This window comes from Dermacentor silvarum, chromosome 1 (assembly GCF_013339745.2).
Source record: "Dermacentor silvarum isolate Dsil-2018 chromosome 1, BIME_Dsil_1.4, whole genome shotgun sequence".
Lineage (NCBI taxonomy): Eukaryota > Metazoa > Arthropoda > Arachnida > Ixodida > Ixodidae > Dermacentor > Dermacentor silvarum.
Window position 1 is genome coordinate 18,184,273 of NC_051154.1, and position 27,662 is coordinate 18,211,934.

At 47.9% G+C, this 27,662-nt stretch overlaps 1 protein-coding gene across 2 annotated transcripts in view; it reads right to left on the reverse strand.

Moving 5' to 3' along the window:
- The window catches only part of LOC119457494 (WD repeat-containing protein 11), a 187,838-nt gene that overhangs the window by 84,743 nt on the left and 75,433 nt on the right, over positions 1–27,662 (reverse strand). For both annotated transcript variants that reach the window (XM_049665115.1, XM_037719083.2), the window contains exon 12: positions 13,992–14,174. In XM_049665115.1, the coding sequence (XP_049521072.1) occupies positions 13,992–14,174 (183 nt within the window). The remainder of the gene's footprint in view (positions 1–13,991; positions 14,175–27,662) is intronic.

The following is a 27,662-nucleotide window of genomic DNA, read 5'->3' on the forward strand; positions in this document are numbered from 1 at the left end:
GATGTGGCTGCGTAATATTCATCACTGATTACTTGAGGGTAGGCATAAAAACATTTTCAGCCAGGTTTTGTAAAGACCTAATAAACTTTCCCCCAGCAACTACTGACTATACGGCAGGACCAGCGCCTTCATTCACTGGTTTGTTGCATCTCTCGTGAGTTCTATTACATGGCTGTGTACATGCGGAGAAACTGCACTTCATATTTTGTATCTGCTCCCGCTAGTTCGAAAAAAGAACCTCATGTCATTGGAGACCTTACTTTTTTTGCAACTGTCTGTTAAAAGCTCTGCCAAGCTGGTTTTCTCAAGAAAGGCACTGCAAATCATGCGTTTAGAATTTAATATTTGTATACTGGATTCAGAGGTTGCGTCATCAAATTTCATAGTGGACGTTCTCGTATAATTCATATGCACCTAAAGAAATTGATGCCGCATCCACCCCGTTGAGAATATTTGTTAATATAACATACGCACTGCACTGGCCCTGTTGGAAGTATTCAGACAACCTAAAAATATCAGTCACCAATGCTACACAAACGTAGGAACAGCAGAAAAGAATTTTCAGTGACACTTTAGCTTTTCAATATGTACATTGGTTTACTACAAACTCAGTTTGGAACACATATTCTGTGTCAATAGATTTTTAAATAATACAAGTCTTGAAAGCAGTGTTATCGCTCTTCACAATATGTTCGATTAAAAGTCTGAGTGATGTGGTGTATCCAAAATATTATAGTACTCCGCAATCTTGCAATTGGAGTTCAGCACAACCGCTCTTGCATTGAAGCCATAATACCACATAATGTTTTGCTGGGAGAGTTGGTACGTTTTTGTGAATAAACAGGAAGCCAGCCAGACATGCAGACGCATACACAAAGGAAGAATTGGACTGAATTTCAATTCACTTTATTTTACCAGATAGTTCTGGCTGGATGAGCTCTGCACTTGCAACCCTTCCCTTTTTTTTTTGTCATTGATCGAGCGCTCGTCTTTCTTGTGCACGCGTCTCAGCAGTTTACCTATTACAAACACAGGCGTTGCACGATACGTGCAAATCAAACAGGGAAGGTTGTGGAAAATTCACACCGCGCATCACATCCCGAGCTAGCTGCGCTACATAATACCACACGTGATATGTCAGCGACTACTTGAAATGTAAATTTAATACGTGTACATGTGAGCACGTTCCTAACCGTTCCCAACAGAAGCAAATGTACACATAACGTTCGGATGTGAGCAAACAATGAGAGCTTTTGTTACAGCCGGAACGTTATGCCAGGGGCGTCTACGTTACGTGATTGGTGCAGCCATGACCTACTAAGATATTGTAATTCCCTCGAAGAGCATGTCACAATTAGTTAAACACTGTTCAGACTGTGTACAATCAGTAAGCACAATGAATGGCTTCCACGCTGTGCTATGGCGGCTACAGCAACTACGCCGCCTTGGGCTTTTTGCCTCTAGCAAGATGGTGCTGACTGGCTTCACTTTTGGAGAGCCACCTCCACTCCAAAAGTCTTACGTTGTGGGGTCTCACACGTGCTCTTGGGATAGAGGAGCGACAACACAGTAGTGCAAACAATCAAAAGGGCATTTATAGCACCTTTTGTACACTAATGCCTGCTAGCTAAATTACTACCTATAGAAGATTCCGATGGGTGCGCGACAAATCGAGGAAGTCCGCCTCACCGCGACCCGATAGCGAGTGAATATGTTCGCTCCCAAGCTGGACATGAAGCCTAGCTGTTCGCATGTACGGTCATGCGAACGGTTGCGTGTTCGAGCGATCAAGTTCGTCCATTCCGGTGCCCCGCTCCCAAGCCTCGTGAGATGCTCTCACAGGGCGCAGTGCAGGCGCGGAACATCTGCGCCGCTTGCCGATCCCAAGCCAAAGAGGAACAGCCTTCTTCCTTTTGCCCCCAAGTAACCCCACTGTTAGGCGGTGTTAGCAGCACACTCGTGCCATCTCTCGTACTACTCTGCAACCACACCGACCGCTGCCGACACAACGCCAAGCGGCGAAGCCAGGTAACAGGAGACGCAAGCCATGCGAGGAAAACGACATCAAGGGATGCGTCAGAGTCGAGCGTCCCCGCAGTGCATACAACCTCCGTAGATTTGGCATGAAACAAGTATATGTGCGATTGTGGCCTAATGGTTAGAGCATCAAGCTGCTGTGCTGGAGGTCCGTGGTTCAAATGTAGCATTAGACATGTAATTATTTTTTTTTTAAATATGAGCTATTCGGCAAGACAGAGGCAGCAGCAACACGCAGCCAGCAGCCATGGTCAAGAAAGTCCAGTAGGATTTGCAAAGAAAGTGTCGCTTTAAAAATATCTGAAACTTGTGACAGGCTTCTGTACAAGCTTATCACCTAATATGCAGACATTGTCTTCACTTGTTGAGTCTGGCAATATCTTAGGAGGGGTGGAGGTAGTGCTCACTATCCAATGGAACTACAGAGACAGATGAAAGGGAAAGTTGTCATCCATCACAGATTAGGTTGAAGCTGCAATCAATCATAGCTTTCATGCTACTCTTGGGTGTATGACAATTTTCCATTTTATGAAAATTAATCTTGTGCATTTTGCAGAACTGATTTGCCATATACAGAGAGAGGTGTATGGAAGAAAAACTGGCAAGGCAAGAGAGTGCAAACTAAACTCCTGAAGGAATCCAAAAGGGTGAAAGAGAGGGAAGCAAGAAGGAAACGTGCAAGCTGAAGTGCCAAATGGACAGTAATAAGCACTGTGCCATGTGTAGAGACGATGAAAAATACTGACCTGCATTTTTATTCTGATTTAAAAAGGGATTCTGGACTCGTCACCGATGTATTCATGCTCAAATGTCGTAACGAGATCACATTTTTTCGTTTACATTGTTCACTAAGACACTTTGACTCTTTGCTTGCCTGATCATAAAATATTAAAAAAATTATGGGGTTTCACGTGCCAAAACCACGATCTGATTATGAGGCATGCCATAGTGGGGGACTCTGGAAATTTGGACCACCGGGGGTTCTTTAATGTGCACCTAAATCTAACTAAACGGGTGTTTTCGCATTTCGCCCCCCTCGAAATGCGGCCGTCGTGGCCGGGATTCGATCCCGCGACCTCGTGCTCAGCAGCCCAACACCATAGCCACTGCGCAACCACGGCAGGTATCATAAAATAATTAAGAAAGAAAGAAAGAAAAAAAAAACAATGATGTACGTGTACCTCACTGTCAGTGAAACGAGTAGCTGCGGCAACCCAAACTGCTTTCACTGCATGGCAGCAACTAAAAGTCCGGACCGAACAATGCAAACAACAATTTCAAGAGGTTTATTAACAATGCCAACCAAAAAAATCTATCTTTTTGAATTTGGAAGAGAACAACGGATCAGTAAGTGCAAAATCTTTTTGCAAAGTTATAGAACTAAGAATGTAGGTTGCTGTGTGTGGGGTGAAGAAGCGTCAATTTTACAGCGTAGCTGTTTATGGCTAGGCTTCCGTGCATTTTTCTTCTGCGCAAGAAAAAACTCACACTGCCCTCTTTTTGTCGTTGTTCCAACCGCTTGCGTACTTAGTTTCCTGCCACTTTTCTGGGGCAGAGGCACCATCGAGACGTCACACGTTTCTCCTGTCCACTGGTGGGCGGTCCCATCGCACGTGCATATAAAAAACTGTCAGGACTTCCACAGGGGTGGAGATGGAAGACCAGCGAAGCTGTACTATGGTATATGACTATAAATATGACTATAAAGACTAAAGACAATATGACTATAAAGATGTGATGATGTAATTGGTTATTTGAACTATTAAAGAATGAGAACTATATATGATCCGGTGGTTTTCATTTATTTAGTGACCACAGGGACCATGGCCTTATGGTCGCTACGGTACACCGCCATAGGGGGTACGGCAAAGGTTGGCACGTTCTTCATAAACACGTTACCAACGCAGCGCGCCTTCGGTGCGAACACGGACAAAACGCCACCGCCGCCGACAACAGTTGTGTGCGTTGTTTGTGTGACCGCACAGAACTGCTGTCAAAACGCTGGCTACGTGACGAACGGCTAAACGCCGTTGTCGACACTGTTAGGGGAGAGGCGGGTGAGAGCCCAGAGAGAATCGGCGGCGGAGCCCGGCAGGGCTGTGCGCATGCGCCGCAGTGGGAGAGCGGACACGCACAAGCACAGTCTAGGGTGCCTTGATGCCCTACTGGCCCACCACTCCCCTTCCACTGGGAAGTGGCGTTTGCTCTCCGCCGTACGTTCGCTCCACATGAAAGCGCGCGTCCCTCGCCCTTGCACATACAGCATACAGCCAATGAGAGTTTTTTTTTCTATTGCCGGACGCGACGATCGAAAGGTGAGCCCTTAACAGCTTCGCTGTAATAAAACAATAAAGACAAGCTGACGTTATCCATTTTGAATTTAACTTCTCTCGTCACGTAGTGCGCACTCCCGAGGAGCAACGCGCCTACGAAAAGTGACGACAAGAACAAAGACGAGAACGTGATCGGTGGCGGCGATCGAGAATAAATGTGTGTGTGTGTGTACTGCCGATCAAGACCCACCGATCAAGAATAAATGTGTGTGCGTGCACGTGTGTCTGTGGTGTATGTACCTTTTGTCGTGATGACCGCCGTTCAAGACAATAAAATGTGTTCTTACCTTTGATCAAAATTCTGTGTTACAGTCGAACGAACCCACTTATAACAATATTCAAGTGCCACAAAAAATCCATTGTTATAACCGATAATTGTTCTAACCGGGTTGCATGAAAAAAAATCAAAATGGGGGATGGCAGAGCTGTTGTGAGAAAACTAATGAAGGGGAGGCCAATGCCCTTGTGTTTCCTGCGCGCTCCAATAGCGTGTAACATGCCAGTGGCTGTCGGCGTTCAAGAATGGCACTGCTATAACAACTTCAAAGTGGGGTCACGGGCGGAAAGTGACATGCAGTCTCCACCAAGGCATCGCTTTGGTGGCCTCAAAAGGGGCTTGTTAAAAAATGCGAGAAGGTTGCCGTGGAAGCCTCTCAGCTTGAGAAATCCAGAGGAAACAGTGGGGTGAGATCGCCACAAGCATCTGGCTTGCAAAGGAAAACTCCATGTCCGTCAGCTTTGCTTGCTTTACGCCAAGCTTACCGACATCCTTCTCTCGTGAAGGTCCCTCGCGAAAACAAAGCCCCGGAGGGACTGAATCATCTGCAGAGCCTCCCATGAGGACAACGTGGAGGCAGCCCGCCCTACTGCGTCATCACTGTCGATGCAAGCACGTTCATGACGATCGCCTCACCGGTTAGTAGCACTTGGTTTCCAAATCTATAGCAATGCGCTTTCTATTCACTGGCAATGTCGTGCATTGCCAATGACCAGCGGGCGGACCCGCCATCTTTTGTTTCGGCAGCAAGTCAAACAAGTGGTGTCACACGGCGCACTTTTGATCACGATCAAGCCCGATCCGGATTGAAATTCTCGAATGCGATTGGCTCCCTCGCGCAGCTTGCGCAAAGGAGTCAATCACGACCGAGAAATTCGATAAGGATTGGGCTTGATTGCGATCAAAAGTGCGCCGTGCAACACCCATAATAATTTGTCGGCAGAACTGCGCAGCATGAGCAGCCAGCAAGCTATCGCAGCCATTGCAGCCAGCGCAGTTGGCGTGGTCCATTCATGTTTTAGAGGGTGGTGCGGCGTAAAGCGATGGGCGCAGCCCATTCGTGTTCGGAGAGGTGGAAGGTCAAAGGGAGAGAGGCGCGCAAGGCTGCAATGCGGAGAAGGCTGGAAAACAGCACGCGGCGCCTCGAATTTCTTCTTTTCTTTTCAAGGATTTCGCTTTCCATTCTCTTTGAGCATGGACACCCAGTAGCCAAACTTCATCGTTATAAACTGATAATGCAGAATGGGGCATTGTAGTAAGCGGATTATTTCACCATAGGAAACATGAAGTTGACGGTGCAGCAGCTTCTCATTGTTATAACCGATATATTGTTAAAAGCGGTATCGTTATAAGTGGGTTCGCCTGTGCCTCTATGTCGTGTGCTAGATAGCTTTGCTGGTCATCCACCTTCACAGAGAGGAATGGCTCATGATATTAAAAAAAACAACAACAAAAAAACATATAATGTTTAGGAAATGTTGGCAGTGCCAGCTGCTCCTTTTTACATAGAAATGCAAATAATGAACGCCACAGGTATGTCATTTTTCACCAAGAGCAATTGTGTAGGATTGTACAATTTTCAAAACTTAAATACTATATGACTAAAATATTGTCCTATTCAATTAGGTCCTCAAAAGTCAAACAGTTGCTATTGAAAGAAAATTTTTCCGAAGTGCTTAACTGTCACCTTCTTTCACTTGTGCACTGTAGTATGCATAGTACGGTGCATTCTTTCTGACCAAAGTCTTTCATCACTTGATTATCAAAAGAACAGCAGTGGAGATGTCAGTGAAGATAGCCATGCTTAGCGCTTTCACCCAAGGTAGAAGGGATAAACTTTGTGGGGCCTTAGGGTCTCACAGGAGTACCGACCACCGCAGGTTAGAGCATAGCGAGCCACGGGGCCACGTCAGCGGTTGCCTTTAGCGCGCTTCTGCGTACAAGCTCAGGCCACAAGGGGCTACCGAGCAACGTGTGCAAGAACACAGTATTGCCCTGAGTTAGCGGAAACCGTTTATTGTCTCTGGTTGCACCCAATACTGCACTAACGCCCGGTCCCGGGGCGGCGCGAGAACCAAAGGGGTCCCGTCCCAAGGGCGAAAATGCAGACAGGGGCACCTACAGCTCGTCGTTGCGGGAGCACAGGCTCAAGCTGTGACAGGCTGCTAGGAAAAGTCCCGGCGGCTATGCTACTTGCTCTCGCGATAACCAATGGACAAACTCGCGAGAGCTCGGGCAACCTCCTTCGGCTTGGGCCTCTGATGATAAGTGCGACTCAGCAGGGTATGACCTCGTGCAAGCACTAGGCAGCGCTGTCCCGGAGAGTAAGAGACGTGTGCTCGGTTGTGACTAGCCAACCACCACGACGCGAGCGCCCCCATTGCAAAGATGATGATGATGATGATGATGATTTAATGGCATTTCCTTTGAAACGGGGCGGTGACAAATAGTTACCTAGCCTGCTTGATTTAATCAGGTATGCTATACATGTTTTTTATCAAGCATTTTTGTATACATTTCTTTAATCTTTTTCCTTTTTCCCCTCAATATCTACCTTGTACCACCTACTTATGACTGTAAGCGATCAAATCAGGTCGTATCAATCTCTTCCCTGCTTTTTTTCTACCACTACTCTGAACGTCTCTTGCTTATCTCGACTGCTGACTGGTTGACGCTTCCGTCCACTTTAAAGCGAAGCGCTTCTGGAAGGTGTACTACATTACTTACGGGTGTCACTGGATGAATCCCTTTGCATTCCATTAAGGTGTGCTGAGAGGTCTCCGGATTTTTGCTGCAGCATACACATGCCTCATCTAGTTGCGAATATTTGCTCCGGTATTTTTTGGTCCTTAGGCAACAGTACAGATTTTACCTTCTAATTTCTTTATTCTCATTCTTGTAAATATCCATGGTCCTTTTTGTTTCCATTCTTTGCATCCAATTCGTTGACTTTATTTCTCTCACTTTCTTTCCGATGACTCCTCGCTGACTATTTACAGTTTGAATTATCCTGTACTTGGTTGCCAACTTTCTTGACCTCTTCCTCTATTCCGTGTCCACACTTTTCATGTACAGATACTTGTGCACTTTAGCCGCCCATTTATTTTCACCCACGTTTCTGAGTCTTTCTTCAAAACTAATTTTGCTCTGTGCTTCTCTGACTTCAAAAGAGGCCCAACTCATGTCACCTTGCACTGCCTCATTTGTCGTTTTACCATGGGCTCCCAAAGCCAATCGGGCAGCCTACTGATGTTTGGTTAACTTCCAACGCAGACAAGATATCCGATTTTAAGCATAGAATGGCATTTGTGAACATTAGTGCTGGCACCATTACTCCTTTGAAGATTGAACGCACCACCTCATACTTATTGTGGCCCCACAGTGCTCTGTCTTTCATTACTGCTGCATTCCGCTTCCCCTTTATTTTCAGATTATCTTGGTGGGTGCTTGAGTAAGTCTTTCCTTCATTTATGTATATGCCGAGGTACTTATATTGCTTGACAATGGGTATAACTTGTTGTTGAATTTACACCACGTAATTAATAATGCAAAAAGGTAAAGCGTGCAGGCACTGACACAAGAGGAGAGAAGTAGACAACACGAACGCCGACTGTTAACTTGTTGATACAAGTCAGCGTTCATGTTGTCCACTTTTCTCGTCTTGTGTCTGTGTCTGCACGCCTTGCCTTTTTGCATTATGAATCCTTACCAACTAGCTCAGCTTTCTGTCGTTCTAAACCACGTAATTACTCAACTCTTCATTAAAGATCATAATTCCTGATTTCTCTGTGCTAAACTTAAGGCCTAGATTTGTCGCTGCATTGCCACATATATTCGCAAATGTCTTCAAATTTCTTGGATTGTCCGCTAGTAGCAATATGCCGTCCGCATACATCAGTCCAGGGACCTTCTGCTGCACCATTTGTCCATTACGCATATAGGGTAGATCAAACCCTAATTCGCTGTTTTCCAGTCGTCTTTCTATGCCCTTAACATAAAGCATGAACAACAATGGAGACAGAAGACATCCTTGCTTTAGTCCTTGGTGAATTCCCACCACTTTATTACCTTTTCGACCTTTCCATACCACTTGTACTTGGATGTCTCTATACTGTGTAGACCGCTTATAACGTAAGTCGCCGGAGTCGCGAATATCCGCACTATAAGCGGTACTGCACTATAACCAAAGCAACAATTTTCATGGCCCGCACATATGCAAAACATGTGCACCGAGCCGCCACGCGTATGCAACAGTCGAGGAATGCGGCTAGAACGTTTGCATTCAATTTACAGTCGAATCTCGTTAATTCGAACCAAATCACGTGGCGGCGCCTCCGACCAGCATTTCTCCAGCACTGCCATAGAGTAAAAGCTTAGGAGAGACCCCTCAATGTCGCGCGCGAACAAAACAAAAAAAAAAAAGGAAAAGAAAGAAATAAAAACGCGGCGGAAATTTAACCCTCTCTCAAATGGCAAGGTCGCTGATTCTGCGTTGCGCCGGAAAATGCGTGTACGTGCCGACGTCTCAGCCACGCTACCGTAGCCATGCGTAGAAAATGGCAGTGAACCCTTCTTTCTCCTTTATGCTTCCTCTACTTTTTAGTCACGTGTTGACATTGCACGTTGTGGCTACAGCGCAGAGGGAAGCAGCGGCGCTGTCCCAGGCCGGCCAATAAAACTGCCACGCCGGCAAACGCCCGCTTCCCGATAATGGCTGAAAACGAAGCTTTGGGGAGCTGGCGCCAGGCCAGCTGGAGCGGCGGTGCCTGCGGGCGCGCACGGTGACAGTCGAAAGTGAGGGAGCTATGAGGGAGGGCGAGGGGAGCCACCGAAGCGGCGGAGTTGCCGAGGAAAAATCCGCTTCCCTGCCGCCCTCCTCCCTCACATTGCACGGTCTCCGCCTGCGCCCTTCGCCGTGCCGTGCTGGCGCCGCCCGTTCCTTCCCTGAAGTTTCGTTTACTGCAGTTATCGTGAAGCGAGCATTGGCCGGCGTTCGCAGTTTCGTAGCCCTCGCTCGCTATGCGCGCCGTGATATTTTCTTGCATTCAAGGTTCTGGTTTCAGCCTCACTGGCTGTTCGTTCGCACCACGTGCCCTTCTCCTCCACTTCGTCTCTCTTTCTTCCTCGAGCACTCCTTGGGACGCCCGTTTGAGGGGAGCGTTCGCCGTCTTCGCTGACTTCCGTACTCCCAGGCAGCCACACTGTAACCGGTATTTCGTTTCCCGCAACTGCACTATAAGCGATACGTGTATACATGGAGTGCTATGGGTAAATTAACGGGAGTCTGAAGAGACTGCACTATATCCGGTCCTGCACTATAAGCGGTTACATAATAAGTGGTCTATACTGTATATCTCGCTCAGCAGCTGCACGAAATCGTCATCTATGCCTTCGTGCTTAAGAATATTCCATAACAATTCCCTGTCTACATTGTTGTAGGCTCCCCTAAGATCTAAAAATGCTATCGATAAAGGTCTATTCTGAGCTACTGAAATTTCTATGCACTGAGGCAGTATAAACATATCTTCTAAGCGTCTGCCTGGCCTGAACCCATTCTGTAGTTCCCCCAAAACATTGTTTTTCTCCACCCACTTCGACAGTTCTAATTTTATGGCTTGCATTGCCATTCTATATATCACCGACGTTACTGTAACTGGCCTGTACGAGCTCGTCTTATCCCTATCTCCTTTGCATTTGTAGATGAGGTTCATCTTACTTTTACGCCATGTAACTGGAATTTTCTTCGTTCTAATCACTTGCTCTATGGCATTAGTCACCAGTGCCTTTCTCTTTGGACCGAGGTTTTTGATTAGCTGTATTGGGATTTCTCGGGTCCTGCTGACGTGTTATTAGGGACATTTTCTTCTGCCTGTTTCCAATAAAGCTTTCTATGTTAAATTTTGATCTCTAAGGTTTCTCTGTTGCTGGATCTGTTGTCTTTAATACTCTTCCTTTTGTGCCGAAGTTATCTCTAATAACGTTTGTGATGTACTGCAGTGCATCGTCTCCTTCGTAGATGTTACCGCCTTCATCCCTTATAGCCGTTTGCGAGTTTTTAGTTGGAACTCTGAGTGCTTTTATATGGTTCCAGAATATTTTTGGGGCGCCTTTGTTTCTTTTGTGAATGTTATGCACCCAACGTTCACTTGCGCCTTTACAAAGCTTACATTTATATAAGCTTACATTTATGAAGCTTACATTTACAAGATGTGACAAAGCAATCACAAGCAACCGTCTTGAGTGGAGGGGAGAGTCGTAGGGACAAAAGAACAGGTGAATGGCCGCGCCAATGGCATCGGCGCATACCTCAATCCCCACAAGTTACACTGCAACCCGAAAGTTACACTGTGCTCAAAACTGTCGTTAGAGGGCTAATGATGCTCAATGGGCGCAGTAGGGAAAGAGTTAAGGCATATATATGCGCCAAATACTGTTCTTTAGGTATTTATAGGCCCAAATATTAAAGCTTTCACTGTGCAACTGAGGATAAATTATGATTTCCTAAGGAACAAAGCCCACTAACCCCTGTTTAAAGAAATTCACTTTATTTTCTCGATGAAACAGAATGAGACAAGGTAAGTAGGGTACAAGATTGATCTGAAATTTAGGACGACAAGATAACACGAGAAAAGTTGTGGAAGAAACCAATGACAAGCAAGCACTCTTTCAAGACTTTCAGGTTTGACGTTGCACATTTTTTCACTGAGTATTGGTTTGTATAGAAAAAACGAATGCTCAACATCCACCGAAGTTAGCGGCACATACGTAGTTGTACTTTGGAATGTTCAATGATCCGATATCCTCTGGATTTGTAGAATGTTTGCTGGTCAGAACCTCTGACACTTTCAGAACCAAAAACCCAGGATTTTTGTCTGAGGCTGATTTAAGTTTTGAACTAAATCTATCAGCAACCAGTCCATTGAGGATGGTGGTGAACCTTTCATGAACGTCCAAAATGAGCACCACATTCCAGGACAGAGTTGCGCAAGTTTCTCCACGATGTCGGCTAAAAGTGTGAAGTGAGTGCACAAGCTCGCTAAGGGTATAGAGTGTATAATTATGTATAGCAGTTTAAACCTTTCTCACAGTGATGCTGTTGTCCACTTCAAAGCTGTTAATAACAGCTTTTACACCGGCGAAGAGTTTGTGGTAGTAATCGGCTGCCTTCAGCGAAATTCCCAGTGGGTGATAATATTATAAACAAGATACCGTATTTTCACACTTACAACCTGCACCAAAAATTCAAAAAATTTTACAGTGAAGTTGGGGTGCAGGTTATATGTGAATTTCGCCTTGAGGTGTGGCTTCACGGCAGCATGGAACGCCCTGCCATGAAGCCACATTTCAAGGCAAGGTTCTCCGCCATTTAAAGTTTTGTTATTTCCTAGGAAACCCATCCTCGCCCCACCCCTGCGTGTTCAAGCTTTCTTCTCCCCTTCCTGATGTTTGACTATTCTCTTCCTCTTTACAGGTTGCCATGTTGCGTTTAGTAGTTGGTGCCGGCAACTCCGTTCCTGTGGTGCTCCCTTGGTCCATGCAAAGCACTTTGCGATACGGTGGAGAGACTGTTAAGACTTTCAGCTCAGTCGCATGTGCTCATCGCCGTTGATTATTCGAGTGCGGCTCCGTCCGTGCTGTCATCCTCTGCCATGTAAATGCTAGCTGCGAAGTGATCCGATTTATGTCACATGACTTATTCGTCCGCTATCACGTCCGTCATGTGAATTCACCTTTATCAGCATCACTGAAGAAGGGGGGGGGGGGACAGAGCCGCTGGCCGAGCATACGATGTGGATGAGTCACGCATCCGTCAATGGAAAGTGTTTTTGCAAAGATTTGAGTGTTGTTGTGTGCAGTTATTTCCGCGGGTTATACGCACGGATTTTCTTTTTCTTTCCAGACTGTTTTCTTTCCAGGTGGGTTACACGCTGAAAAATACTGTAAGGCTAGGACAGAACACTGCAAAAGGCATTATTAGGCTCTCAAGATATAATATAGGCACCAACATCAAAACACCATCATTTATAGGCATAATAAAAGTGCCATTAAAATGTTCCTAGACCCATAGTTAATGCTTATATGTTAAATAGGCATGATAAAGACGTAATGTATGGGGATCCAGGTGCCTTACTGCACCTTGTGCCCCTCGAGCCCACTACGCAACAATTCGTGTTGCGCGTCGGCATTGCTCAGAAAAGGCTATAGCTACGTGCAAAACACTTGCACAGACAGGCTTTACGAACACAAGCGGGCCGCTCGTATCCTGCCGGGTGCGCGCTCGCCGCCGCGAGGGGCGCCCTAGTAGGCGTGGGAACTATGTTCACAACCTGCCCATACCAAGCACGGTAGGCGTTCCTTCGTCGGCAACGCGGAAGGTGCGTGATGCAGCGGGTTTGAGAAATTTGTTCAGGCATCGGCGCAACATGGGCACTCATCACGGATATGTGCGCGCCAGGGTCAATGAGTGCTGGGACACTGACGCTATCGACTACAACGTCCATCAAGTTCTGTTTGGTCGGCAAAGTGATCAGAGGGTTTTGCGGTCAAGTCGTCAAGGCAGCGTCACCTCCGGAGCTGTATCGCTTAGTTTTCTGGAGACAGGTGTCGGCACTTGTGGGGATTGAGGTGCCTTCCTGCGCCTCGTCCCTCAGCTCGCGCGTTATGCTTAGCTCGATCTCCGGGAACCGCCACCGTAACGGCAACATGGCGGACATGGCTAGCGCGCCGGAGTTAATTTCCCGTGCAAACCGTGTTTCTCCCCCTCCCCCCGGGTTTGAGTTGCCGTGCGAGCATACGTCACCGGGACGCGCCCTGATCGGCCTCCCGAGTGGTGGCCCCCAGGCGCCCGCTCCACCCGAGCTCTCTTCCGCTGACGCCTCATTGCTGCGGCAGATGCTCAAAGGCCCGCAACGAGTTGGTTACATGGGACCTTTGCTCTCGCGACTCCTCGTTCTTGCACTTGGTGGACCGCTACCCGGTTAGCCCTAGCGCAGCGGGCACGCGTACTTAATCGGTCTTGTGGTGATCCTTTACCCATAAGCGCCGTGACTGCTGCACTGTGCTGTAGCTTGGGTGAATAAACCTGTGTCTATTGGCGAACTGACTCCGGAGCCTTCTCAGCGACGTGTCGGAGATTCAACAAACCCTGCCGTAGCGCCTTTGTGCGTTGTGGAGTGAAGGAGCGTCGTGCCCTTTCCTGACCGTCGTTCGTAGGGTGAGCCTAGTGCAAACCCATCTCCACAAATGAAAAAAATAAAAAAGACTTTTTGCCAATAGTTCTTGTTTCTATTAATGACATAGATGGCAAACTTAATTAACTGACTGTGCTTGTAATAGTGACTTACTTCAAGTGTGAGACCTTAATGCAAGTTACTGGCGACTCCTCATTGGCGTCTGCACGAACCTGCTGCACTCGGCCTGACTGGATGCTGGTCAGGACGATCTCATTCCGCACTTTGCTGCCAACCGTAATAAGGTTGGCATAGGCAAAGGACAGAAATGAGGTAAGGCTCACCCATTCGATGCCTCTGCAAAAACAGTCAGTGCAACAGTAAGCATGGCACATTACAAGAAGATATGGTTACAAAGGTTTAAGTCAAACAATCCTGAAAAAATACTCAATGCTCAGACATGTGGTGGCTCTCAACTGTTCTGGATAGCCATAGAGCTCATAATTCTACATATATTTCTACCAAAAATAGAACTATAGTGCCAAAGTCCCCATAAGTTATAGTTTTAGCATTAGGCCGCATCAACCAGGTGGAAAAAAAAAAAATAATGGAAAGTGAATGAGAGACAACTACATCATCATGGTAATGGTACAGTGGAAATGAAATGTGGTGGGTGTCCAGTGCCATCTGCTGTGTGTGCGTATCCATATGCAAGCTTGCTGCTACACTATATTTTTGTTGTTGCTTGCTTGCACATTTGGGCTCTTTGTTTGCTGGCACAATCACAGCTGCAATTTTACTTTTTTGTCTTGTGCCCTAATTGCTGCAGTGGCTTACACAGACATAGTTGTGCAATTTGTAGCCTCATGTAATAACAGATAGAGCACATATTAAATACTTACCTTAATGACATGTCAACCATTGTGAGAAATTTTCACCACAAAATAGGCAGTAATTCTTGCCCTGCCATGATTGCCATGAAGATAATACTAAGAAGGCAGCTTCGTGCACCCGATACAATCAGATGGAGCTTCATCTTCAACATCACAAAGTCAAAACAGGGACACTGGACACAACATCTGATGCAGTTTTGCTACCAAAGCTACAGCACGAAGAGTTCATGTTGATGGAATACTACAAGGAATATTGCGGCTGCTTGTTTAACTGCATGCTGGCCTCTCATTTCCCAAACAAAATCTTTGGATCCCATCAAAAAAGCTTGGGCACAGCACCGCAAAACGAGCAAAATGTGAACATGAGTATAATGCAGCTGACGCTGACACTTGCTGCTGTGGTGTATGCAGTCAGTCCCATCACTGAAGTATACTTACATTCTACTGACCAGCATTACTTAGGTCAGCGTTATGAGAAGGTGGCCACTATTTTTCTGTCTTTTAAACGTTATTGTTTCATTTTTTATTTTTGCATATTAGCAAGGGCGCATGTTAGTCTTGTTAGGGTGCAGCGTCAAAATTGTTTACCTCTTATGATAGCTTAGTCCTAAGGGTATGTGCAAAAACTTATATTTTGTCTCCATAGTACCACGCAGTGCAAACTAAATTAAGAAGGAAATAACCATGCTCTTATCATCAATGCAGGGATCTCAAAGTCATCTCTGACACTGCAGGCTGCATCCAGTCCTCACAGCTCCTCGAGGGCCACACCACTAGGTGTGTGGCGCTCTTTCCTCGCCCCTTTGTGTGAAGACGAACATTTTAACAAAAAAAAAAAAAAAAAAAAGCCAACTAGGGCTATTAGTTATGCTACAAAGTGACATTTATGGTTCTAGCATTCGTCCTCCAGTCTTCTTGTTCCTGTGTCTCCATTAAAGGGGTCCTGAACCACCCCTAGGGCTTGGTCAAAAAGCATAGTCCACGGATAGCATATGCTGCTGTGAACACATCAGCCAAGTTTTGCAGTCGTGCGCGGCGCGTGGAACTTGTAAGCGGAGCGCGAAGTTACCTTTCTCTCAAACACTCTCTTTTCAACAGAAGCCGTGTTCCTCACTCTTTTCTGGATGCTTTATTTCGTCATTAAGTGTCCAGAAAACGCGGCTGCTATTGGTCAATAGCTAACATGAATCAAAAAGGATGTTTGGATCTGTTTGGTTCAGTGTGCTACTTCCAACTGTTACTGTGTATATTTATTGACGAAGTTTAATAAACAGGCTGAAGTAACCGAATATCTGATTTTGAATTTTGATAATAATTACGTACTTCCGGAAGAAGCCGACTATAGTCTGCTCCCGCTCGGCCGCAGCCGCTCGTGTAAGAATTAAACTTTGGCCAACCTGATTATCGGTGTCGTAGCGATAAGGTCCCACTAATTTCGACTAGCTTTGAATGCTCAACTAGCCTCGAACCATGCAAAACTTAAGGTCAGAACGCACACACGTTTGACAGCGCGCGCTCACTCCTGGCTGCTACTGGTTAGACGCCTTGGCAGACTTATTGATTGCACTTGTGGGGATTGAGGTGCCTTTCAGCGCCTCGTCCTCCGGCTCGCGAGTTGTGCTTAGCTCGATCTCCGGGAACCACCATTATAACGGCAACATGGTAGACACAGCTAGTGTGCCAGAGCTAATTTCTCGTGCAAACCGTGCTTCTTCCTCACGGGTTTAAGTTGCTGTGCGAGCAAGCATCACTGGGACGCGCCCGAATTGGCCTCTCGAATGGCGGCTCCCAGGTGCCCTCTCCACCCGAGCTCTCATCCGCTGAGCACTTCATTGCCATGGCAGATGCTCACAGGCCCGCAACAAGTTGGCTACGTGGGACCTTTTCTCTTGCGACTCCTCATTCTCCCGCTTGGTGGACCGCTACCCGGTTAGCCCTAGCGCAGCGGGCGTGTGTGCTCGATCAATGTTGCGGTGAGCCTTTGCCCGTAAGCGCCGTGACTGTCGCACTGTGCTGTATCTTGGGTGAATAAACCCATGTCTGTTGGCTCCGGAGCCGTCTCTGTGCCATGTCGGAGAGTCGACGAACCCTGCCGTAGCGCCTTTGTGCGTTGCGGAGTAGAGGAGCATCGTGCCCTTTCCTGACCGTCGCTTGTAGGGTGATCCTTGTGAAAACCCATCTCTACATAACTGGCGCCCAATGTGGTTTCGGCATGGCATCAGAGCAGGCCCCTTCATGGCTCTCGTTCCTGCTAGACCCCCTGGCTACGGACTTGTTCTTCGAAGTGGACAACATCGATAGCACGTGGTAGGTTCGCCTTAGCGACCCTCTGCTTTCGGCAACCGGTAGCGATATCCCTTCCATGGAGCGCCCTAGGTGATGTCGACCAGTCGGATGTGTACCCTAGTCTTATAGCCATGCCAGTTATGGGTTTTCTCAACTGTTTGAGACGCACGGGGAGCAGGTGCTTACTAGCCCCTCCGGCATGCTGTCTCCGCTCACTGGCCCCTCTTAGTCCCGAATGCAGTTGTGGCCAACGTGCCGCATCGGAGCCACCCTGCTTAGATGCCGACACGAATATGCTCGCCGGCCTCCCTTTGTCCCGAGCGTCATTCACTGTGCCATGTGCCGCGTCGGAGCCACACCACTCTGCCGGTTCGTTCACAGGCCTTTCCCTGCCATGAGCACAGGCTAGTGTCACACCGGAGCCCCTTGCTCGCTGGCCTCTTTGTCCCAAGCGCAGTTCAGTGCCCAAGGTTCTGCTTTGGAGCCACGCTACTTAGATGCTAGGAAACATACGCTCGCTGACCTACCTTTGTCCCGAGCGCCTTTCTCGGACAAATGTGCTGCGGTGCAGCCTTCCCGCTCTGCCATAGGCGCAAACTCGCTTGCTGGCCTCTCTGTCCAGAGTGCAGTTCGATGTCCGGTGTGCCGCAGCTGAGCCTTCCTGCCTCGCTGTTGGTGCAAAACCACTCGCTGGCCTCTTCGGGTCCCGAGTGCGAGCCACCCCACTCTGCCAACAAATGTTGCCGCGCTTTCCGACTACCACTTGCCACATGTGCAGGTGAGCGACATTTTCGATGAGCGCCAGCCACCCCGCTCCACCGTCGATCCGCTCGCTGGTCATGTGAGGCCTCATGCGTCTGTTGGAGCGGCAACCCAGTTCTTCTCTTTGCTGTTTACTGGCCCCATGGGGTTGGGCGTGCATTGAGCAGACGACATGCTGGTTGGTCCTTTTTGCTCTACGGAAGTTTGCTTTAGTGAAGGAGTGCCGTTTGCCTTGGAGACGTACAATCCGGCTTAAGCGCTGGTGCAAGCCATCGAGCCGCCTCACACGCTGGGTGTTGACATGGCAGCGGTACTATTTTGTTGTGCGCTACCAGCAAGAGAGTTCAAACGTGGTGGCGGATGCCTTGCTGCGCGCCCCCGTTTCGGCATCTGAGCCTTTGGTCCGCCACTCCCGTGAGCATTCACACCAAGTAGAGCCCGGAGCCTCAGTCTCCAATGGCTCGAAAGGAGCGAACCTCATGCACTTAGTAGAGACGAAAGCCTTTGTCTCCCAAGACTAAAACGGTGCAAATTCGCGTTCCATAGAGACCGGAGCATCTGTCTCCAATGGCTCGAAAGGCGCGACCCCCGACGGCGAAGCAATCCCCGGATTGTCAGCCTCGGGAGAGGATGTTTACCTGGTGAGCCCCATTACCTCCTCTGGTATTGTCTTCAGCAGGAAGGAGCTACTAAAGGCTCAGCAGATCGGTCCATTTTGTAGAAAAGTCGTTGACGAGCTCAAAGACCCAAGCTCCCAACAGGAGCGGGGCAGTAAAGCCGTCCGGCGCACACGGACAGCTGGTATTGCTGTCGGCACAGAGTGCGACGCAGCTGGTATTGTTGCGGGTACATTGGATTTCCATCTGCTTGATGCCGATGGAGTTCTCCTGTGCTATATCACATCTGAGGAGGCTCCCAAGGAGTCTTTCAAGATGATGATACACTGCAGTCTAAGGAAAGCCACCCTGAGCTATTTCCACGACTTGCGGTAGGCTGGACATGCGAGTGGCCTTATGACTTTCCAAAAGTTGTGCCGCTCCGCTACCTGGCCAGGCATGAAGCGTGGCACTCTTCACTACGCCTGCTCATGCTGCGTGTGCCAATGGGTGAAGCCTCGTGCGGGCAAGCCCCCCGGGCTCATGCAGCCAATCAATAGCCAGCTACCCTGGTGAAGCCGCGGCCTGTGACATCATGAAACCCTTTCCCAGTAGCCGGCGAGGCTATGCTTTTCTCTTGGCTGTCACAGATCACTTCACGAAATGGGTTGATTTTTTTCCTCCTCGGAAGTTAACGGCATGCACAATCTGGGACAAGTTGACCGAGGTCTTTAAACGCTTCAGCTTTCCGGCGGAGCTGATAACGGACAACGCGTCCTACTTCACGGCCAAGGTGTTCGTGGATGCGTGTGCTGCCTTTGGCATTAAGCACCCCAAGACAACCACGTATCACCCACAGGCCAACCCGACAGAGCGGATTAACCGGAACCTCAAGCCCTTGCTCGTGGCCTTTGCCCAGCAACACAGGGGTTGGGATGTCTGTCTTAACGAGATAGGCTTCTCCTTGCGGTCCACGGTGAACCGTTCGACTGGGTACATGCCCGCTTTCCTCAACTTCAGGAGAGAACTGCCAAACGCCATGGACTGCGTCCTCTTCCGCTGAGCACTTCATCGCTGCGGCAGATGCTCACAGGCCCGTAACGAGTGGTTATGTGGGACCTTTGCTCTCGCAACTCCTCGTTCTCGCACTTGGTTAGCCCTAGCGCAGCGGGTGCACGCAGTCGATCGGTCTTGCGGTGAGCCTTTCCCGGTAAGCAACATAACTGTCGCACTGTGCTGTATCTTGGGTGAATAAACCCATTTCTGTTGGCGAACTGACTGCGGAGCCTTCTCTGCACCATGTTGGAGAGTCGATGAACCTTGCAATAGCACCTTTGTGCATTGCGGAGTGGAGGAGCGTTGTGCCCTTTCCTGACTGTCACTCCTAGGGTGAGCCTTGTGCAAACCCATCTCCACACGCTTCAAAATGCGAAGTTGGATGTGACTAATATCCATTGGTCAAGTTGGTGAAGGACAAAGTCGGTCCGCACCACGTTAGCACGGTAAGACTGGAGCATTGAGCTCGAGCACGCACTCAAGCCATGTCATGTACAACGCAAACGCTGCGCATATGCACTACAGTTGCATATAGATGCAGTCTGCTATGTAGCGTAGATACTGCGGCCAACGTTACTAGTGACTGTGGTCGCTGCAGGGTGCCACGATGAATATACACTGCGGCTCTCTGAGGACAACCACGTTTGGTTTGCATGTCGTGCGTTGTAGGCATCAAAATTGCAAGTAGTGGCGTCTACGTTAACATCCCAAATCAAACTTGAACTGCACACCACGGTGACGTTCAGTAGGCAGAGTGTTGTGGGCACACCCCCCTCCGCCGTAGCTTTCGCAGTGCTAATCATTGAAGAAGGTGTGAAAGCAGTTAAAAGTTCAAAACTTAAAATGTTTGCACTTCTCACAAAACTGATGGTGGTTTCTAGAAATGCCTAAAATTGTCTGTAAAATGCTGCGTGTGCTTATAGAACTGTCAGCTAATACTCCAGCGTACACTAGCATTGATTCTCTGAGAAATTTCACTAATATATTTTTGTCAGACCTCCAATTTGCTAGAAAAACAACTTATTAAAATTAAGTGCTGGCTCTACCGTAATCAAGAGTAGATGCAAGCATGAAATGGCTACCAGCAATGAACTGTACTAGAAGAGAAACTTGGGCAAGTTGGTGGGAATTCATGTTTTGGAAAAAATAACAGCGCTGGGTAGACAAGGACACAAGGAAGAACACGACAGCACCAGTGTCGTGTTCTTCCTTGTGTCCTTGTCTAACCAGTGCTGTTATTTTTTTCCAAAACATGGCTACCAGCAAAGCAGATTGGTGCCGCGACGCAGGCCTGAAAGCTTACAGACTCAAAATGTGCAATGGCCAGCCAAGACAGCAACACTGTGCGAACAAAGAGAGCAACGCTGTGCGCAAGCACGGCTATATATGCGTTCCCGTGTCATCAATAAACGCTTCTTCTTGTGGTCACCACCGTGTGCATTACGCCCGATACATGGTGTCAGAAGTGTAGCTCACTCACGGGACCATGACTGACCTACGCCCGCCTGAGCCATGGCAAGTGGGTGACAACGCAGTGGCATCCTGGCAGACATTCAAGCAACGCATCAAGCTGTACCTGATAGCACCGGAGCCCACGAAGCCACGCAGTAAGGAGCAGAAAGCTGTAATTTTTTTGCATGTTGCGAGTCAAGAAGTAATTGACGTGTTTATTACTCTGAACCTATCACCGGAGGAAGCTAATGACTACAACGCATTGGTTAAAGCGTTTGAAAACTACTGCTTGCCTAAGTGTAATGAGACTTATGAACGCTATGTGTTCCGCTCGCGTCGTCAGGCACACAGAGAGCCATTTAAACAGTTCTTTCGAGATCTGCAACTAAAAGCAAGAACGTGCAACTTCAGGGATTTGCGAAATGCCATGCTGCGGGACCAAATCGTCTATGGCATTTTCAGCACTTCCCTGCAAGAAAAACTTCTTCAAAAGAAAGACCTGACACTGGTCGCAGCAGTGGAATGCTGCAAAGCTGAGGAACTTGCCGAATCGCAAAATAGGGCGTGGATGGAAGAAAGCAAAATTGAACCTGTTTCACGAATGCAAGCTAAACGCGGACGCCAAAAATGCCGGTACTGCAAGCCCTCGCACGCGCCAAGGAAGTGTCCGGCATTCGGCAAAACATGCAACAAGTGCACGAAGCCTAATCACTTCGCCGCCTACTGTACAAGCAAGCGAGCAGCCATTGATGACGTGGTCGAAGGAGGGGAGAGTGACAGTGACTTCGACGTTCTGGAGATCAGGACGACGGAAAGTAAGCGTGGCCCCTAAAGTCGCGACTGGATTGTAACAACGAACATTGAGGGAACCGATGTGCAGCTGCAGGTCGATAGGAGAGCGCAAGCTAACTTGTTGCCGCGTTCGCTGTTCAAAAGGCTCGGAACTAGGCAGCAGCCGTACCCCACGAGGAGCATCCTGCGCCATTATGGGGTTGGTGAAACACCACACAGTGGAAAGGTTCGCCTCGCCATGTAGTTAGACAAACGGCGTGTGCTGCTTGAGTTCTTCATAGTAAAGAAGAAGCAAGCCATCCTGGGCCTCGGGGCAAGTGAGCAACTTGGTCTGGTCAACAGAGTGAACGCAGTGGACAGCAGCGAGGCATACGGAAGCCTAAAGCAGGCATTCCCAAGGTTATTCACTGGCATTGGCAGGGCGCGGCGTGAGTACAAAATGGTGCTTCGAAAGGATGCTGTCCCTATGGTACAGCCAACCCGGCGTGTACCTTACGCCCTCAAGAAGCCGCTTAAGAAAGAACTCGACTGGATGAATGCTGCGAACATCATCGAGAAGATGGAAGAACAGTCAGACTGGGTAAGTCCCCTGGTTATCGTGAGGAAGAAAAATGGAGACTTAAGAGTATGCATGGACTCGCGGGCAATTAATAGGGCAGTGAAGAGAGAGCACTTTCAGTTGCCATGCCGTGAAGAAATCGAAGGTGATCTAGCGCATGCAAAGTGTTTCAGCAGACTGGATGCCAACAGTGGTTTTCATCAAATTCCTCTCGACAAAAAGACATCAGAAATCTGCACAATCAGTATCTCAGACTGCCGTTCGGTATTTGCATCTGCAACCAAAGTTTTCCAGCGTACAATCAGCCAGATATTTTACGACCTCCCGGGAACATGTGTGTACATTGACGATGTGCTAGTGTGGGGTTCTACGCAAAAGGAACACGATGAATGCCTGTATGAAGCGCTGGAAAGGGCACAGGCAGAGGGCCTAACTTTGAATGGAGAAAAGTGCATTTTTGGATGCACTGAAATCAGCTTCTTGGGTGATAAGATTAGTTCCAAAGGCATTGAGCCCAATCCCGACCTGATGAACTGCATTTTAAACCACCCTCCACCAACGACCAAGAAAGATGTTCAATGCTTGCTTGGCACCGTGAACTATTTCGGGAAGTACTTGCCACTGTTGTCAGCCCACACTGAGGCCTTGCGCAGCCTGATTAGAAACGACACAGTTTTCGAGTGGACGCATGTTAACGAGCGTGAGTGGGCGTAGCTCAAAATGATGCGGACGGAAGCATCCGTCCTGGCTATCTTTAATCCCGAGCTTCCCACAAAACTGTCGACAGATGCCTCAGCATTTGCACTCGGAGCAGTGCTCTTCCAACAACATGGAGGAGACTGGTGCCCGGTAGGCTACGCATCGCGGGCACTCACAGAAACCGAGCGAAGGTACGCCCAAATAGAAAAATAGGCCCTGGGCATAACATTCGGCTGTGAAAAGTTTAATGATTATCTCATTGGAAGACATATCGTTATCGAAACCGACCACAACCCATTATTGGCAATTTCAAAGAAGGAAATAGGCGACATGCCACCGCGTCTGCAACGACTATTTCTTCGACTGCTGAAGTACGAGTTTGAGTTGCAGTATGTTCCAGGCAGCAAATTGGTTATTGCTGACACCTTCTCACGAATCCCCTCACAGGAACAACCAGAAAAAGGCACAATAGACGTTGAAGTTCATGCGGTGGGCGCCCTGATTGCCGTTGTCGGACCAGCCACCCTATCCCGTCTGCAGGCAGCAACTGCCAGTGATGCAACGGCGCAAGACGTCATCTCCAGGCTGCAGTCATCAATGCCTATACAAGGTGAGCTAAAGTCCTTCCCACAAGAGCTTTCTGTAGTCAATGGAGTACTCCTCAAGGGAACCAAAGTAGTCGTGCCTGCAAGCATGCGAACAGAGATGCTGCGAAAAGTGCACCAAGGGCATCTCGGCTTAGGAAAATGCAAATCGAGGGCTTGCAAGTTGATTTATTGGCCAGGAATGTCAACAGATATTGCCCATTTCATCGACAGGTATGACGTTTGCAAGAAGTTTGCTTATCGACAGCCTAACGAGCCCCTGTGCCAGCGCCCTGTTCCAGACATGCCATGGGCCAGAGTTGGTACAGATCTTTTTCAACATGCAGGAAAGCATTTTTTGGTTGTCTATGACGCCTACTCTAATTTTCCAGAAGTCTAGCACCTGAAGGAGACCTCTGCAGCAACTGTCATTCATAAACTACGTCAGATATTTACAAGGCATGGAATGCCACTAGAAGTTTGCAGTGATGGCGGCCCGCAGTTTGCGTCAAAAGAGTTTAAAGATTTTGCGGCTCGTTATGACTTTATGCATACGATTTCAAGTCCACATTTTCCCAGGTCCAATGGACTCGTCGAGAAGGGCGTACAAGTGGTCAAGCGGCTTCTGGGCAATACTGAGACAAAAAAGAGGACTTCTATTTGGGCCTTCTCAACTACAGGGTGTGTCCTCTCCAAGATGGCCGAACACCATCGGAACTGCTAATGGGATGAAGTCTAAGAACGTTACTTCCAGATTTTTCATCGTCATCCTCAGGTCCCGTCCAAAAACATGTTCAAGCAAGGACCGCAGGAAAGCCACTAGCTCTACTACAGAAGGGAGACGTCGTCCGAATCCTCCGAAATGGTAGATGGGAAATCAAGGCGCAAGTCCAAGATCTCGTGGCCCCGAGGTCGTACACTGTTCTGACTGAGGATGGCCGGATTTTCCGTCAAAATAGACAGCACCTTTGCAAAACACCAGAAGCGTTCTATCGAACCATCCATTACCAGGCTGTGATGACTGTGACGACGCCCCCGATTCATCTCCAAGCGCAGTCACACAGCAGCAGCCAGAACCTCCGCAGGCCATACAGGACCAACCATCTGCAGGCCCACCAGGCGTGCCCAACATTCCAGATTCACTGCGACGATCTACCAGACCGCGAAGACCCCCAGATCGCCTGGCCTACACGCACAAGTTCCAGCAGACTGAAACAGCCTAGGAGTGTCAACTGCTATGCATTGATGTTGAGTGCTTTCAGTGCTATCCGTGTTTTCAATGTGTTGATTCTTCAAAGAAAGAAGCACACAAGGAAGAACATGACAGCGCCAGTGTCGTGTTCTTCCTTGTGTCCTTGCCTACCCAGCGCTGTTATTTTTTCCAAAAAAATGGCTACCAGCAAAGCAGATTGGTGCCGCCACACAGGCCTGAAAACTTACAGACTCGAAATGAACCTCTTTCCAACTGAACCTCGTTGCAAGTCTCATCTCGGCCAAACAACCATCCACGGAATGCCGGACGCTGCCGACCTGGCCACGCAGTGTGGCACCATCTCTCAAAGGAGGCGGCGCAAAACCCGAGCCGCGGAACTCACGGACTACTGGCGTTGAAAAGAGCACAGACAACTCAGTCTCAGCACCAAAAGGTGACAATCAAGTGTATGGTACACTGTATCGGCCTTTTGAATGTCGCTATTGGAAATGATAAATTAACTTTCAGCACACTAGAAGTTACAGCTTGAACGATACTGTGGACAAACATTAGGAAGCAATCGGAAGCAATATTTTTTTTGTAACTTATTTGGGCAGTAACTAGTGTATGTAATGCAGTCCTGTATAAAGAGTTGGGGGCCAGAGATAGTATTTTCCTAAGTTTTGACTGGTTGCCTAGATGATCTCGTTTTGCTCTCGCAACGATGCCCGGATGTTCTCGTTTCGTTCTCGTCCCATTCTCGTCTTGAGTGCCCAGATAATATCTCCGGATTTTGGCTCAAAGTCTCGTGAAGGTTGCCGACAATGGGAGCTAAAAGCATTTCACGCTTAAAACCATAATTTCGTTGTTGAATCCCACATAATGACCACATTGTTATATATATGCAGTCTACTGTTGCATAGTGTTAAAGGGCCCTGAACTACTTTTTATCGAAGTTGAGAAATGGATTTTAAGTTAAAACAGACTAGTATTTCAGAAACACTTCGCCGCAAAAGATACTTCAATGTCTTTAGCAGAAGCAGAGTTATTAGCAATCAAACATCCCCCTATGCAGTGCTTCTGCTCTTTCTTCAATGAATTGCACTGCGAAGGCAACGGCGGACCGGTGCGTGCCCACAACGCTCCGCCTACTGACCATCACCGTGGCATGCAGCTCAAATTTGATTCTGAACGTTCCTGTAGATGCCACTACTTCCAATTTTGGCGCCTACGATGTGCCAAATGTGGTTGTCCTCAGGGAGACGCAGTGCGCTGAGTCAGCGGACTTGTCTTGGCACCCTGTGGAGGCCGCAGTATTTACACTATGTAGCAGACTGCAGCTACATGCAATTGTAGTGCGTATGTGCAGTGTTTTGTGCACAAGAGGGCTTGAGTGCGCGCTCAAGCCTAACAGAGCTTGAGTCTGGCCGTGCTACGTGGCGTGGACCGGCTTTGTCCTGCACCGGCTTGACCGACGGATAGTAGCCACATCCAACTTGATCATTTTGAAGCGCTATCAATAGCTTAATACGAAGCGAAGCCTGCCAAGGCGTCTAACCAGGAGTGGCCAGGAGTGAGCGCACGCTGGCAAGCGTGCGTGTGGTGTGATCTTAAGTTTCGCATGGTTTGAGGCTAGTTGAGTGTTCGAAACTAGTTGAAATTAGTGAGACCTGATGGCTACGACACCGATAAGCAGGGTCGCCAAAGTTTAATTCCTACACAGGTGGCTGCAGCCAAGTGCTTCTTCCAGAAGTATGTAATTATTATCGAAATTCAATAGCAGATTTTCGCTTACTTCAGCCTGCTTATTAAACTGCATCAATAAATATACACAGTAACAGTAGGAAGTGCCCTGATCCAAACACCCTTCTTGATTGATGTCAGCTATTGGCCAATAGCAGCCGCATATGAGAATCTGGTATATTATGAAATAAAGTGTCCAGAAAAGAGTGAGGAGCAGGTTGTGGATTGTGTTTTTTCAACAAGTCTGTGAGTAGGAGGTTCAGGAGGCTCATTCACACCAACGACTTGACCAAGTTGGTCCCAATGCGACCAGTCGCAAATGGTGGCAAAAAGGCGACCATTTTCGGCCAGTCGCTCGCTGCTCGACTTTTCAGTCGCACGACCACAGTCGCAAAACTGTTGAACAAATCAGACGCGCAGGAACAGGATGTCTGTATACGCTGGTACTTTTCCGTGGCAATGCAATTGTGAGCAGATGGCGACTGGCCACTTGCACTTGCCGGTGTGAGCATCAGTCTCTTTCAGTCGTCTTTTAGTCACCAGTCCCAAATGGTCGCGCGACCTCCTAAAGTCGGCGGCGTGAACAAGCCTTTACAAAGATGTTACTATATGCAGTTCACTTTTAAACAACATTAATTGAAAAGTTGATCTTGTGAAAGTGGCTGATCATTATCAGTGACATCAGGAGCGTTCTGTCCTGTCAATGGAACAGGTGGTCGACTAGGGTGGCACTTTGGGAAGGTTGCAGTGCACCACGTTGCTTTCACCAGCGGCCTACAGATAATGAAGATTCCGTTGGATGCGATGTTAAATGCAAATTAAGCTTTGTTTTATTATTCATTACGTGTTATGGCTGATCATTAATGAAATTATACCTGGAAACCTATGTGCTGTAATGTAAACCCCCGCTGTAATGATCTTGGAGCGAATGAGGGTTTATGCAATAAATAAATAAATAAATAAACAAAATGAAATTATACCCGGAAACCTATGTACTAAGTTTTTCCATTAATATTACTATAATGCCTTAGAACATGACGTTTAAATTTTTTAGCATGATACGTACACCTAAACTTGGTATCACAATGGAGAAAGGCATTACAATTTGACTTTGCCTGGTGCTACTAAGCGACAAGTTGGTATTGTTATAAATGGAGTTTACAGCATATCATTTGTGATGCATGTATTGAGCCTTTTACTGCATGGGATTTAGTGGACAAATCCAATGTTC